The sequence below is a fragment of the Salmo salar genome, chromosome ssa11 (genome assembly GCF_905237065.1).
Source record: "Salmo salar chromosome ssa11, Ssal_v3.1, whole genome shotgun sequence".
NCBI lineage: Eukaryota > Metazoa > Chordata > Actinopteri > Salmoniformes > Salmonidae > Salmo > Salmo salar.
Window position 1 is genome coordinate 55,455,228 of NC_059452.1, and position 15,239 is coordinate 55,470,466.

The 15,239-nt window shown below is 48.0% G+C and overlaps 1 protein-coding gene across 1 annotated transcript in view; it reads left to right on the plus strand.

Moving 5' to 3' along the window:
* LOC106562075 (WD repeat-containing protein 88) overlaps window positions 1–15,239 on the plus strand; it is an 89,699-nt gene that overhangs the window by 17,181 nt on the left and 57,279 nt on the right. The window contains exons 4-7 of the mRNA XM_045689776.1: window positions 711–774; window positions 1,110–1,248; window positions 2,532–2,661; window positions 8,603–8,787. Coding sequence (XP_045545732.1) covers window positions 711–774; window positions 1,110–1,248; window positions 2,532–2,661; window positions 8,603–8,787 — 518 coding nt within the window. The remainder of the gene's footprint in view (window positions 1–710; window positions 775–1,109; window positions 1,249–2,531; window positions 2,662–8,602; window positions 8,788–15,239) is intronic.

The following is a 15,239-nucleotide window of genomic DNA, read 5'->3' on the forward strand; positions in this document are numbered from 1 at the left end:
GGTGCTGTTGCCGGGTAACCCTGGCAGAGGAGAAGTCCCACAGGGCTGCAGGGAGGGAGGTGCTGTTGCCGGGTAACCCTGGCAGAGGAGAAGTCCCACAGGGCTGCAGGGAGGGAGGTGCTGTTGCCGGGTAACCCTGGCAGAGGAGAAGTCCCACAGGGCTGCAGGGAGGGAGGTGCTGTTGCCGGGTAACCCTGGCAGAGGAGAAGTCCCACAGGGCTGCAGGGAGGGAGGTGCTGTTGCCGGGTAACCCTGGCAGAGGAGAAGTCCCACAGGGCTGCAGGGAGGGAGGTGCTGTTGCCGGGTAACCCTGGCAGAGGAGAAGTCCCACAGGGCTGCAGGGTGGGAGGTGATCACACATAGGGAGTCTAGACACTAGACCTCCACTAAAACATTAGCTAGTTAATGGATTACTAATGTTTTTGCTGTTGCACTAGTCTAATGGCATTGAGGTTGATATCTTAAAAGAAAACTATATTTTGGTATTTGTTTCATTAGTCCATTGTTGACATAGTCCCTGAATGTTTGCTTGTCAGAAATCAAGTTTTCAAGATATGTAATTTTCAAAATTCAGAAAACATCCCCAGTATGATGTTTTTTGCTAAAACACAACATCATGCGGGGATAATTTCTGTATTTTGAAAGATTTCTGTATCTTCGAAAAACGTGTTTTTCCCCCCTCTATATCTCTCTCTCTCTCTCTCACCTAGGCTGATTACTGCGTCATGGGACAAGACCCTAAATGCATGGGACCTGGAGACTGGCAAGATCATTGTGAGTCAATCAAATAATGAATCTAATCCTCACAACGTGTTGTTGAGACCTCTCTGTTACATCTCTCTCTCTCTCTCTGTCTCTCTCTCTCTCTCTCTCTCTGTCTCTCTCTGTCTCTCTCTGTGTCTGTCTCTCTCTGTCTCTGTCTCTCTCTCTCTGTCTCTCTCTCGCTCTCTCTCTCTCTCTCTCTTTAACACTAATGAACATCTGAGACCATGGGGGATTTTCACAAAAAAAAAAAAAAAAGGGCCAAGGATGTTTGACGAATCGTAACGCCGGAGAGGGCGTATAAGTGACATAGCCTGTGTTGGTGTGTGTTGGTGTGTGTTACATAGTGGACTGCAGCTCAGGGTGGTCTCCTGACGTCATGTAGCGTCTCGGAGGACGGGAAGTACGTCGTCTCCTCCTCAGACCTGGAGAACGCAATCTGCCTGACCTCAGCTGATACAGGGGAGAGGCTCTTCCACGTCAAAGGTACGTCCTAAAGTCATTCACTGACCTCAGCTGATACAGGGGAGAGGCTCTTCCACGTCAAAGGTACGTCCCTAAAGTCATTCAACAAGTAGTTATCGATCTCTATATCGATTTTTCCATTGAGCTACGCTAATGCTAAGCTAGGCTCGCGCTATCATAAGCTATCACATGGTAAAGGTAGAGTCAGCGATGCTGGGAGTAAACAGCACCGTCGAGCAGATTTCTGCAACAACTCAAGTAGTATGAATCACCAGGCTGAACTTCTCTGCTGTTTTGGGTCCTGAAGCAGTGTGAAGAACGCCCCTCAACAATGCACTGATGTAACATACCTGTATACCACAGGTAATACCTGTATACCACAGGTAATACCTGTATACCACAGGTAATACCTGTATACCACAGGTATGACAAAACAATGCACTGATATTTTATGTGTGTGTGTGTGTGTGTGTGCAACGTCTTGCATCGCTCTCATCTACAATATCCTGCTGCTCCTGGTAACGTCAGGTCACCGAGTCTCAGTTTAAGTCATGTCTAATGGTAACGTCAGGTCACTGAGTCTGTTTAAGTCATGTCTAATGGTAACGTCAGGTCACTGAGTCTCAGTTTAAGTCATGTCTAATGGTAACGTCAGGTCACCGAGTCTCAGTTTAAGTCATGTCTAATGGTAACGTCAGGTCACCGAGTCTCAGTTTAAGTCATGTCTAATGGTAACGTCAGGTCACTGAGTCTGTTTAAGTCATGTCTAATGGTAACGTCAGGTCACTGAGTCTCAGTTTAAGTCATGTCTAATGGTAACGTCAGGTCACCGAGTCTCAGTTTAAGTCATGTCTAATGGTAACGACAGGTCACTGAGTCTCAGTTTAAGTCATGTTTAATGGTAACGTCAGGTCACCGAGTCTCAGTTTAAGTCATGTCCAATGGTAACGTCAGGTTACCGAGTCTCAGTTTAAGTCATGTCTAATGGTAACGTCAGGTCACCGAGTCTCAGTTTAAGTCGTGTCTAATGGTAACATCAGGTCACCGAGTCTCAGTTTAAGTCATGTCTAATGGTAACGTCAGGTCACCGAGTCTCAGTTTAAGTCATGTCTAATGGTAACGTCAGGTCACCGAGTCTCAGTTTAAGTCATGTCTAATGGTAACGTCAGGACACTGAGTCTCAGTTTAAGTCATGTCTAATGGTAACGTCAGGTCACTGAGTCTCAGTTTAAGTCATGTCTAATGGTAACGTCAGGTCACTGAGTCTCAGTTTAAGTCATGTCTAATGCTGTCACTTCCCTCAGATCATCACAAGTCTACGATCACGCGGTGCCGGTTTGACCCTCAGAGTCAGCACGTAGCCAGTGTCTCTGAAGACAGAACCATCAAACTGTGGGACCTGGTCTCCACCCAAACCACCCTCTCCATCAACAGGTGAAGATAACACTCATTATATTAGACTTTACACACAGTCCCTGAGATAACACTGATTATATTAGACTTTACACACAGTCCCTGGGATAACACTCATTATATTAGACTTTACACACAGTCCCTGAAATAACACTCATTATATCAGACATTACACACAGTCCCTGAGATAACACTGATTATATTAGACATTACACACAATCCCTGAGAGAACACTCATTATATTAGACTTTACACACAGTCCCTGAGATAACACTCATTATATTAGACTTTACACACAGTCCCTGAGATAACACTGGTTATATTAGACTTTACACACAGTCCCTGGGATGATAAATAACACTCATTATATTAGACTTTACACACAGTCCCTGGGATAACACTCATTATATTAGACTTTACACACAGTCCCTGAAATAACACTCATTATATCAGACATTACACACAGTCCCTGAGATAACACTTATTATATTAGACATTACACACAGTCCCTGAGATAACACTCATTATATTAGACTTTACACACAGTCCCTGAGATAACACTGGTTATATTAGACTTTACACACAGTCCCTGGGATGATAAATAACACTCATTATATTAGACTTTACACACAGTCCCTGAGATAACACTGATTATATTAGATTTTACACACAGTCCCTGAGATAACACTCATTATATTAGACTTTACACACAGTCCCTGAGATAACACTGATTATATTAGACTTTACACACAGTCCCTGGGATGGTAGATAACACGCACTGCCAGGCTGACAAATGACCAGAGCATCAAGGAACATCATAACAGCTGTGTTTTTGTTGTTGTCATTTCTGACCGCAGACGTCCTTAATAAAGATTTGTCAGTACCAGATATTTAATAATTACACCTCAGATCGTCATGTGTATGGTCCGCAGTGGACTGGTGAACTCTCTGGTCTCCTTTTAAAGACACACGATTGACTGTATTATTGACTGATGTACAGTAAAAATAAAAATGTTTATCGGACACAAATGGACGATAAAAGTTGCAACACACTCCCTGCAGTTAAATTAGAATCAAACTTGGCATCGTAAAATGTAGATGCAATACTAGAGAGACTGTATGTCAGAACTAGGACCCTGTGTTTTACAGTCATCTGACACTCCTGGGTTTTAACCTTCAAACTGTCCTCTTAAAATACAGGATCAAATATTGCTATGTCTCCTGATAGCACTAAACACAGGACACTCATTATAACACATGCACTGCAGTACAGTGAACTCAAATATAACCTGGTATTATGTCAGAAAGATTGATGCAGGACAGTGAACTAAAATATAACCTGAAATATTGATGCAGGACAGTGAACTAAAATATAACCTGAAAGATTGATGCAGGACTGTAGAGTGGTGAATATTTTAATTAACACCGAACGGTATCTGGTTCCCCAGAGATCTGTTTTCCATGGGCTACGTCTCATATGGTACCCTGTCTCCTATATAGTGCACTACGGGCCCTGGTCAAATGGCACCCTATTCCCTATTATGGTGCACTATAGACCCTGGTCAAATGGCACCCTGTCTCCTATATAGTGCACTACGGGCCCTGGTCAAAAGAAGTGCACTATATAGGAGATAGGGTGTCATATGGGACACACTACATTCCATTCATTCTCATTCTTATTGATTCCATTCATCACTTTCATGGGAGGGAGGGAGGGAGGGAGAGAGAGAGAGAGAGAGAGAGAGAGAGAGAGAGAGAGAGAGAGAGAGAGAGAGAGAGAGGGAGGAAGGGAGGGAGAGAGGGAGTGAGAGAGAGAGCTCTTGAATAATCCTCTGCAGTGTCATCATCAGCAGACTCCATTTGCTCAGTGAAAACAATGGAGCTAATGTCAAATTGTCTTTCTACCAAAATACCGTAGATCAGACCGTAGGACAGACCGTAGGACAGACCAGGTATACACCCTGCACACCCTTATTAACAAACCAGTGTCTTCTCATGCTTATGAGCTCCCGAGTGGCGCAGCGGTCTAAGGCACTGCATTTCAGTGCAAGAGGCGTCACTACAGTCCCTGGTTCAAATCCAGGCTGTATCACATCCGGCCGTGATTGGGAGTCCCATAGTGCGGCGCACAATTGGCCCAGCGTCGTCTGGGTTTGGCTGGGGGTAGGCCATCATTGTAAATAAGAATTTGTTCTTAACTGACTTGCCAAGTTAAATAAATAAATAAAAAATGCTTTATTGATTTCAGAAAAGCTTTTGGCATGAGGGTCTGAAATACACATTTATGGAAAGTGGTGTTGGGGAAAGACATACCACATTATAAAATCCATGGAGACAAACAACAAGTGTGCAGTTAAAAAAAAAAAAAAACATTTCTTTCCACAGGGCCGTAGGGTGAAACAGGGATGCAGCTTAAGCCTCATCCTCTTAAACATATATATCAATGAATTGACGAGGGCACTAGAACAGTCTGCAGCACCCGGCCTCACCCTACTAGAAGGTCTACTGCTGATGATCTGGTGCTTCTGTCCCCAACCAAGGAGGGCCTACTGCAGCACCTAGATCTTCTGCACAGATTCAGTCAGACCTGGGCCCTGTCAGACCTGGGCCCTGACAGACCTGGGCCCTGACAGACCTGGGCCCAGTCAGACCTGGGCCCTGTCAGACCTGGGCCCTGTCAGACCTGGGCCCTGGCAGACCTGGGCCCAGGCAGTAAATCTCAGTGAGACCAAAATAATGGTGTTCCAAAAAAGGTCCATTAGCCAAGAAAACAAATACAAATTCCATCTAGACACCGTTGCCCTAGAGCACACAAAAAACTATACATACCTCGGCCTAAAACATCAACACCACAGGTAACTTCCACAAAGCTGTGAACGATCTGAGAGACAAGGCAAGAAGGGCCTTCTACACCAACAAGAGGAACATAAAACTCGACATCCCTATGACAGCAGTAAGACCTAACTCTGTCCCGTGTTGACCTGTGAGGCTGGTTGATATGTTATTGATCCCCCTGTGACAGCAGTAAGACCTAACTCTGTCCCGTGTTGACCTGTGAGGCTGGTTGATATGTTATTGATCCCCCTGTGACGGCAGTAAGACCTAACTCTGTCCCGTGTTGACCTGTGAGGCTGGTTGATATGTTATTGATCCCCATGTGACGGCAGTAAGACCTAACTCTCTCCCGTGTTGACCTGTGAGGCTGGTTGATATGTTATTGATCCCCATGTGACGGCAGTAAGACCTAACTCTGTCCCGTGTTGACCTGTGAGGCTGGTTGATATGTTATTGATCCCCCTGTGACGGCAGTAAGACCTAACTCTGTCCCGTGTCGACCTGTGAGGCTGGTTGATATGTTATTGATCCCCATGTGACAGCAGTAAGACCTAACTCTCTCCCGTGTTGACCCGTGAGGCTGGTTGATATGTTATTGATCCCCATGTGACGGCAGTAAGACCTAACTCTGTCCCGTGTTGACCTGTGAGGCTGGTTGATATGTTATTGATCCCCATGTGACGGCAGTAAGATCTAACTCTGTCCCTTGTTGACCTGTGAGGCTGGTTGATATGTTATTGATCCCCATGTGACGGCAGTAAGACCTAACTCTGTCCCGTGTTGACCTGTGAGGCTGGTTGATATGTTATTGATCCCCATGTGACGGCAGTAAGACCTAACTCTGTCCCGTGTTGACCCGTGAGGCTGGTTGATATGTTATTGATCCCCATGTGACGGCAGTAAGATCTAACTCTGTCCCTTGTTGACCCGTGAGGCTGGTTGATATGTTATTGATCCCCATGTGACGGCAGTAAGACCTAACTCTGTCCCGTGTTGACCCGTGAGGCTGGTTGATATGTTATTGATCACCATGTGACGGCAGTAAGATCTAACTCTGTCCCTTGTTGACCTGTGAGGCTGGTTGATATGTTATTGATCCCCATGTGACGGCAGTAAGACCTAACTCTGTCCCGTGTTGACCTGTGAGGCTGGTTGATATGTTATTGATCACCATGTGACGGCAGTAAGACCTAACTCTGTCCCGTGTTGACCTGTGAGGCTGGTTGATATGTTATTGATCCCCATGTGACGGCAGTAAGACCTAACTCTGTCCCGTGTTGACCTGTGAGGCTGGTTGATATGTTATTGATCCCCCTGTGACAGCAGTAAGACCTAACTCTGTCCCGTGTTGACCTGTGAGGCTGGTTGATATGTTATTGATCCCCATGTGACGGCAGTAAGATCTAACTCTGTCCCTTGTTGACCTGTGAGGCTGGTTGATATGTTATTGATCCCCATGTGACGGCAGTAAGACCTAACTCTGTCCCGTGTTGACCTGTGAGGCTGGTTGATATGTTATTGATCACCATGTGACGGCAGTAAGACCTAACTCTGTCCCGTGTTGACCTGTGAGGCTGGTTGATATGTTATTGATCCCCATGTGACGGCAGTAAGACCTAACTCTGTCCCGTGTTGACCTGTGAGGCTGGTTGATATGTTATTGATCCCCATGTGACGGCAGTAAGACCTAACTCTGTCCCGTGTTGACCCGTGAGGCTGGTTGATATGTTATTGATCCCCATGTGACGGCAGTAAGACCTAACTCTGTCCCGTGTCGACCCGTGAGGCTGGTTGATATGTTATTGATCCCCATGTGACAGCAGTAAGACCTAACTCTGTCCCGTGTTGACCCGTGAGGCTGGTTGATATGTTATTGATCCCCATGTGACAGCAGTAAGACCTAACTCTGTCCCGTGTTGACCCGTGAGGCTGGTTGATATGTTATTGATCCCCATGTGACAGCAGTAAGATCTAACTCTGTCCCTTGTTGACCTGTGAGGCTGGTTGATATGTTATTGATCCCCATGTGACGGCAGTAAGACCTAACTCTGTCCCGTGTTGACCTGTGAGGCTGGTTGATATGTTATTGATCACCATGTGACGGCAGTAAGACCTAACTCTGTCCCGTGTTGACCCGTGAGGCTGGTTGATATGTTATTGATCCCCATGTGACGGCAGTAAGACCTAACTCTGTCCCGTGTCGACCCGTGAGGCTGGTTGATATGTTATTGATCCCCATGTGACAGCAGTAAGACCTAACTCTGTCCCGTGTTGACCCGTGAGGCTGGTTGATATGTTATTGATCCCCATGTGACAGCAGTAAGACCTAACTCTGTCCCGTGTTGACCCGTGAGGCTGGTTGATATGTTATTGATCCCCATGTGACAGCAGTAAGATCTAACTCTGTCCCTTGTTGACCTGTGAGGCTGGTTGATATGTTATTGATCCCCATGTGACGGCAGTAAGACCTAACTCTGTCCCTTGTTGACCTGTGAGGCTGGTTGATATCCTTTATTGTTGTTATTGTTAGCGTATCATTTGAACTTTTCATTAGCTTCAAATGAACCTCGTCCACTAACTATTGCTGTCATGCAACTCTAACATGTAGGAGGCGCAGGAGACTCAAAAAAGTACCGTAAATACAAGGCAGGGGTAAAATAAATCCAGCAACGGGCAAGAACCCTCAAACCGAGTCGGGACGCAGCCCAGCAGAACCCGGAAGCCTAAACAACCGAACGGCAGAGGAAAACCCCAAATCCCCAACCTACAATAAAATGACACAAATAATCCCGCACAATCCCAAACCCAAACCAGACAGACTAAATACCCCCACTAATGAACTAACTCAAAAACAGGTGCTAACATAAAACAGACATCACCAAATGAAAATGAAAAGGAGATCGGTGGCAGCTAGTAGGCCGGTGACGACGACCGCCGCCCGAACGGGGAGAGGCGCCACCTTCTGTAGACGTTGTGACAATTGCACACAGTTCAAACTAATTAGTGTTAGTCAAGGTCACGTTGAGGCTTTTGTACCAAAGCCTCCAGAGCTTGTGGGGGGGAAACCCAATATTCCAATATGCATTATGACAATACAAATTGTTGTTCTATCCTGTCCCAAACACAGCACCCACCTCAACGTCATCTCTAACTGCTGTTTCACTGCTAACGGACGCTACTTGTGCACTGCATCATGGGACAAGACGCTGCAGCTGTGGGACGTCCAGACAGGAACGTTCCGTTCCCACGGTGGCCTGACCCTTAGCAAGGGACACGACGGGTCTGTCAGCTCCTGCGCCTTCTCCATGGATGGTAGGGTAGACCCATCAGTCTCCTCCATGGATGGTAGGGTAGACATATCAGTCTCCTCCATGGATGGTAGGGTAGACCCATCAGTCTCCTCCATGGATGGTAGGGTAGACATATCAGTCTCCTCCATGGTGGTAGGGTGGACCCATCAGTCTCCTCCATGGATGGTGGGGTAGACATATTAGTCTTCTCCATGGATGGTAGGGTAGACATATCAGTCTCCTTCATGGATGATAGGGTAGACATATCAGCCTTCTCCATGGATGGTAGGGTAGACATATCAGTCTCCTCCATGGATGGTAGGGTAGACATATCAGCCTTCTCCATGGATGGTAGGGTAGACATATCAGTCTCCTCCATGGATGGTAGGGTAGACCCATCAGTCTCCTCCATGGAATGGTAGGGTAGACCCATCAGTCTCCATGGATGGTAGGGTAGACATATCAGCCTTCTCCATGGATGGTAGGGTAGACATATCAGCCTTCTCCATGGATGGTAGGGTAGACATATCAGCCTTCTCCATGGATGGTAGGGTAGACCCATCAGTCTCCTCCATGGATGGTAGGGTAGACCCATCAGCCTCCTCCATGGATGGTAGGGTAGACCCATCAGTCTCCTCCATGGATGGTAGGGTAGACATATCAGCCTTCTCCATGGATGGTAGGGTAGACATATCAGTCTCCTCCATGGATGGTAGGGTAGACATATCAGTCTCCTCCATGGATGGTAGTGTAGACATATCAGCCTTCTCCATGGATGGTAGGGTAGACATATCAATCTCCTCCATGAATGGTAGGGTAGACCCATCAGTCTCCTCCATGGATGGTAGGGTAGACCCATCAGTCTCCTCCATGGATGGTAGGGTAGACCCATCAAGATCCTCCATGGATGGTAGGGTATACCCATCATTCTCCTCCATGGATGGTAGGGTAAACATATCAGTCTTCTCCATGGATGGTAGGGTAGACATATCAGTCTCCTCCACGGATGGTAGGGTAGACCCATCAGTCTCCTCCATGGATGTTAGGGTAGACATATCAGCCTTCTCCATGGATGGTAGGGTACACATATCAGTCTCCTCCATGGATGGTAGGGTTGACATATCAATCTCCTCCATGGATGGTAGGGTAGACATATCAGTCTCCTCCATGGATGGTAGGGTAGACCCATCAGTCTCCTCGATGGATGGTAGGGTAGACCCATCAGTCTCCTCCATGGATGGTAGGGTCACCCATCAGTCTCCTCCATGGATGGTAGGGTAGACATATCAGCCTTCTCCACGGATGGTAGGGTAGACATATCAGTCTCCTCCATGGATGGTAGGGTACACATATCAGCCTTCTCCATGGATGGTAGGGTAGACCCATCAGTCTACTCCATGGATGGTAGGGTAAACATATCAGCCTTCTCCATGGAAGGTAGGGTAGACCCATCAGTCTCCTCCATGGATGGTAGGGTAGACCCATCAGGCTCCTCCATGGATGGTAGGGTAGACATATCAGCCTTCTCCATGGATGGTAGGGTGACATATCATCCTTCTCCATGGATGGTAGGGTAGACCCACCAGTCTCTTCCATGGATGGTAGGGTAGACATATCAGCCTTCTCCATGGATGGTAGGGTAGACATATCAGCCTTCTCCATGGATGGTAGGGTAGACCCATCAGTCTCCTCCATGGATGGTAGGGTAGACCCATCAGGCTCCTCCATGGATGGTAGGGTAGACATATCAGCCTTCTCCATGGATGGTAGGGTGACATATCATCCTTCTCCATGGATGGTAGGGTAGACCCATCATTCTCCTCCATGGATGGTAGGGTAGACATATCAGCCTTCTCCATGGATGGTAGGGTAGACATATCAGCCTTCTCCATGGATGGTAGGGTAGACATATCAGTATCCTCCATGGATGGTAGGGTAGACCCATCAGTCTTCTCCATGGATGGTAGGGTAGACATATCAGCCTTCTCCATGGATGGTAGGGTAGAACCCATCAGTCTCCTCCATGGATGGTAGGGTAGACCAATCAGTCTCCTCCATGGACGGCAGGGTAGACCCATCAGTCTCCTCCATGGATGGTAGGGTAGACATATCAGCCTTCTCCATGGATGGTAGGGTAGACATATCAGTCTCCTCCATGGATGGTAGGGTAGACCCATCAGGCTCCTCCATGGATGGTAGAGTAGACATATCAGCCTTCTCCATGGATGGTAGGGTGACATATCATCCTTCTCCATGGATGGTAGGGTAGACCCATCAGTCTCCTCCATGGATGGTAGGGTAGACATATCAGCCTGCTCCATGGATGGTAGGGTAGACATATCAGCCTTCTCCATGGATGGTAGGGTAGACATATCAGTATCCTCCATGGATGGTAGGGTAGACCCATCAGTCTTCTCCATGGATGGTAGGGTAGACATATCAGCCTTCTCCATGGATGGTAGGGTAGAACCCATCAGTCTCCTCCATGGATGGTAGGGTAGACCGATCAGTCTCCTCCATGGATGGCAGGGTAGACCCATCAGTCTCCTCCATGGATGGTAGGGTAGACATATCAGCCTTCTCCATGGATGGTAGGGTAGACATATCAGTCTCCTCCATGGATGGTAGGGTAGACATATCAGTCTCCTCCATGGATGGTAGGGAAGACATATCAGTCTGCTCCATGGATGGTAGGGTAGACCCATCAGTCTCCTCCATGGATGGTAGGGTAGACATATCAGCCTTCTCCATTGACGGTAGGGTAGACATATCAGCCTTCTCCATGGATGGTAGGGTAGACATATCAGCCTTCTCCATGGATGGTAGGGTAGACCCATCAGACTCCTCCATGGATGGTAGGGTAGCCCCATCAGTCTCCTCCATGGAATGGTAGGGTAGACCAATCAGTCTCCTCCATGGATGGTAGGGTAGACATATCAGCCTTCTCCATGGATGGTAGGGTAGACATATCAGTCTCCTCCATTGATAGTAGGGTAGACCCATCAGGCTCCTCCATGGATGGTAGGGTAGGCCCATCAGTCTTCTCCATGGATGGTAGGGTAGAACCCATCAGTCTCCTCCATGGATGGTAGGGTAGACCAATCAGTCTCCTCCATGGATGGCAGGGTAGACCCATCAGTCTCCTCCATGGATGGTAGGGTAGACATATCAGCCTTCTCCATGGATGGTAGGGTAGACATATCAGTCTCCTCCATGGATGGTAGGGTAGACCCATCAGGCTCCTCCATGGATGGTAGAGTAGACATATCAGCCTTCTCCATGGATGGTAGGGTGACATATCATCCTTCTCCATGGATGGTAGGGTAGACCCATCAGTCTCCTCCATGGATGGTAGGGTAGACATATCAGCCTGCTCCATGGATGGTAGGGTAGACATATCAGCCTTCTCCATGGATGGTAGGGTAGACATATCAGTATCCTCCATGGATGGTAGGGTAGACCCATCAGTCTTCTCCATGGATGGTAGGGTAGACATATCAGCCTTCTCCATGGATGGTAGGGTAGACCCATCAGTCTCCTCCATGGATGGTAGGGTAGACCGATCAGTCTCCTCCATGGATGGCAGGGTAGACCCATCAGTCTCCTCCATGGATGGTAGGGTAGACATATCAGCCTTCTCCATGGATGGTAGGGTAGACATATCAGTCTCCTCCATGGATGGTAGGGTAGACATATCAATCTCCTCCATGAATGGTAGGGTAGACCCATCAGTCTCCTCCATGGATGGTAGGGTAGACCCATCAGTCTCCTCCATGGATTGTAGGGTAGACCCATCAGGCTCCTCCATGCATGGTAGGGTATACCCATCATTCTCCTCCATGGATGGTAGGGTAAACATATCAGACTTCTCCATGGATGGTAGGGTAGACATATCAGCCTTCTCCATGGATGGTAGGGTACACATATCAGTCTCCTCCATGGATGGTAGGGTTGACATATCAGTCTCCTCCATGGATGGTAGGGTAGACATATCAGTATCCTCCATGGATGGTAGGGTAGACCCATCAGTCTTCTCCATGGATGGTAGGGTAGACATATCAGCCTTCTCCATGGATGGTAGGGTAGAACCCATCAGTCTCCTCCATGGATGGTAGGGTAGACCAATCAGTCTCCTCCATGGACGGCAGGGTAGACCCATCAGTCTCCTCCATGGATGGTAGGGTAGACATATCAGCCTTCTCCATGGATGGTAGGGTAGACATATCAGTCTCCTCCATGGATGGTAGGGTAGACCCATCAGGCTCCTCCATGGATGGTAGAGTAGACATATCAGCCTTCTCCATGGATGGTAGGGTGACATATCATCCTTCTCCATGGATGGTAGGGTAGACCCATCAGTCTCCTCCATGGATGGTAGGGTAGACATATCAGCCTGCTCCATGGATGGTAGGGTAGACATATCAGCCTTCTCCATGGATGGTAGGGTAGACATATCAGTATCCTCCATGGATGGTAGGGTAGACCCATCAGTCTTCTCCATGGATGGTAGGGTAGACATATCAGCCTTCTCCATGGATGGTAGGGTAGAACCCATCAGTCTCCTCCATGGATGGTAGGGTAGACCGATCAGTCTCCTCCATGGATGGCAGGGTAGACCCATCAGTCTCCTCCATGGATGGTAGGGTAGACATATCAGCCTTCTCCATGGATGGTAGGGTAGACATATCAGTCTCCTCCATGGATGGTAGGGTAGACATATCAGTCTCCTCCATGGATGGTAGGGAAGACATATCAGTCTGCTCCATGGATGGTAGGGTAGACCCATCAGTCTCCTCCATGGATGGTAGGGTAGACATATCAGCCTTCTCCATTGACGGTAGGGTAGACATATCAGCCTTCTCCATGGATGGTAGGGTAGACATATCAGCCTTCTCCATGGATGGTAGGGTAGACCCATCAGACTCCTCCATGGATGGTAGGGTAGCCCCATCAGTCTCCTCCATGGAATGGTAGGGTAGACCAATCAGTCTCCTCCATGGATGGTAGGGTAGACATATCAGCCTTCTCCATGGATGGTAGGGTAGACATATCAGTCTCCTCCATTGATAGTAGGGTAGACCCATCAGGCTCCTCCATGGATGGTAGGGTAGGCCCATCAGTCTTCTCCATGGATGGTAGGGTAGAACCCATCAGTCTCCTCCATGGATGGTAGGGTAGACCAATCAGTCTCCTCCATGGATGGCAGGGTAGACCCATCAGTCTCCTCCATGGATGGTAGGGTAGACATATCAGCCTTCTCCATGGATGGTAGGGTAGACATATCAGTCTCCTCCATGGATGGTAGGGTAGACCCATCAGGCTCCTCCATGGATGGTAGAGTAGACATATCAGCCTTCTCCATGGATGGTAGGGTGACATATCATCCTTCTCCATGGATGGTAGGGTAGACCCATCAGTCTCCTCCATGGATGGTAGGGTAGACATATCAGCCTGCTCCATGGATGGTAGGGTAGACATATCAGCCTTCTCCATGGATGGTAGGGTAGACATATCAGTATCCTCCATGGATGGTAGGGTAGACCCATCAGTCTTCTCCATGGATGGTAGGGTAGACATATCAGCCTTCTCCATGGATGGTAGGGTAGACCCATCAGTCTCCTCCATGGATGGTAGGGTAGACCGATCAGTCTCCTCCATGGATGGCAGGGTAGACCCATCAGTCTCCTCCATGGATGGTAGGGTAGACATATCAGCCTTCTCCATGGATGGTAGGGTAGACATATCAGTCTCCTCCATGGATGGTAGGGTAGACATATCAATCTCCTCCATGAATGGTAGGGTAGACCCATCAGTCTCCTCCATGGATGGTAGGGTAGACCCATCAGTCTCCTCCATGGATTGTAGGGTAGACCCATCAGGCTCCTCCATGCATGGTAGGGTATACCCATCATTCTCCTCCATGGATGGTAGGGTAAACATATCAGACTTCTCCATGGATGGTAGGGTAGACATATCAGTCTCCTCCACGGATGGTAGGGTAAACCCATCAGTCTCCTCCATGGATGTTAGGGTAGACATATCAGCCTTCTCCATGGATGGTAGGGTACACATATCAGTCTCCTCCATGGATGGTAGGGTTGACATATCAGTCTCCTCCATGGATGGTAGGGTAGACATATCAGTCTCCTCCATGGATGGTAGGGTAGACCCATCAGTCTCCTCCATGGATGGTAGGGTCACCCATCAGTCTCCTCCATGGATGGTAGGGTAGACATATCAGCCTTCTCCACGGATGGTAGGGTAGACATATCAGTCTCCTCCATGGATGGTAGGGAAGACATATCAGTCTGCTCCATGGATGGTAGGGTAGACATATCAGTCTCCTCCATGGATGGTAGGGTACACATATCAGCCTTCTCCATGGATGGTAGGGTAGACCCATCAGTCTCCTCCATGGATGGTAGGGTAGACATATCAGCCTTCTCCATTGACGGTAGGGTAGACATATCAGCC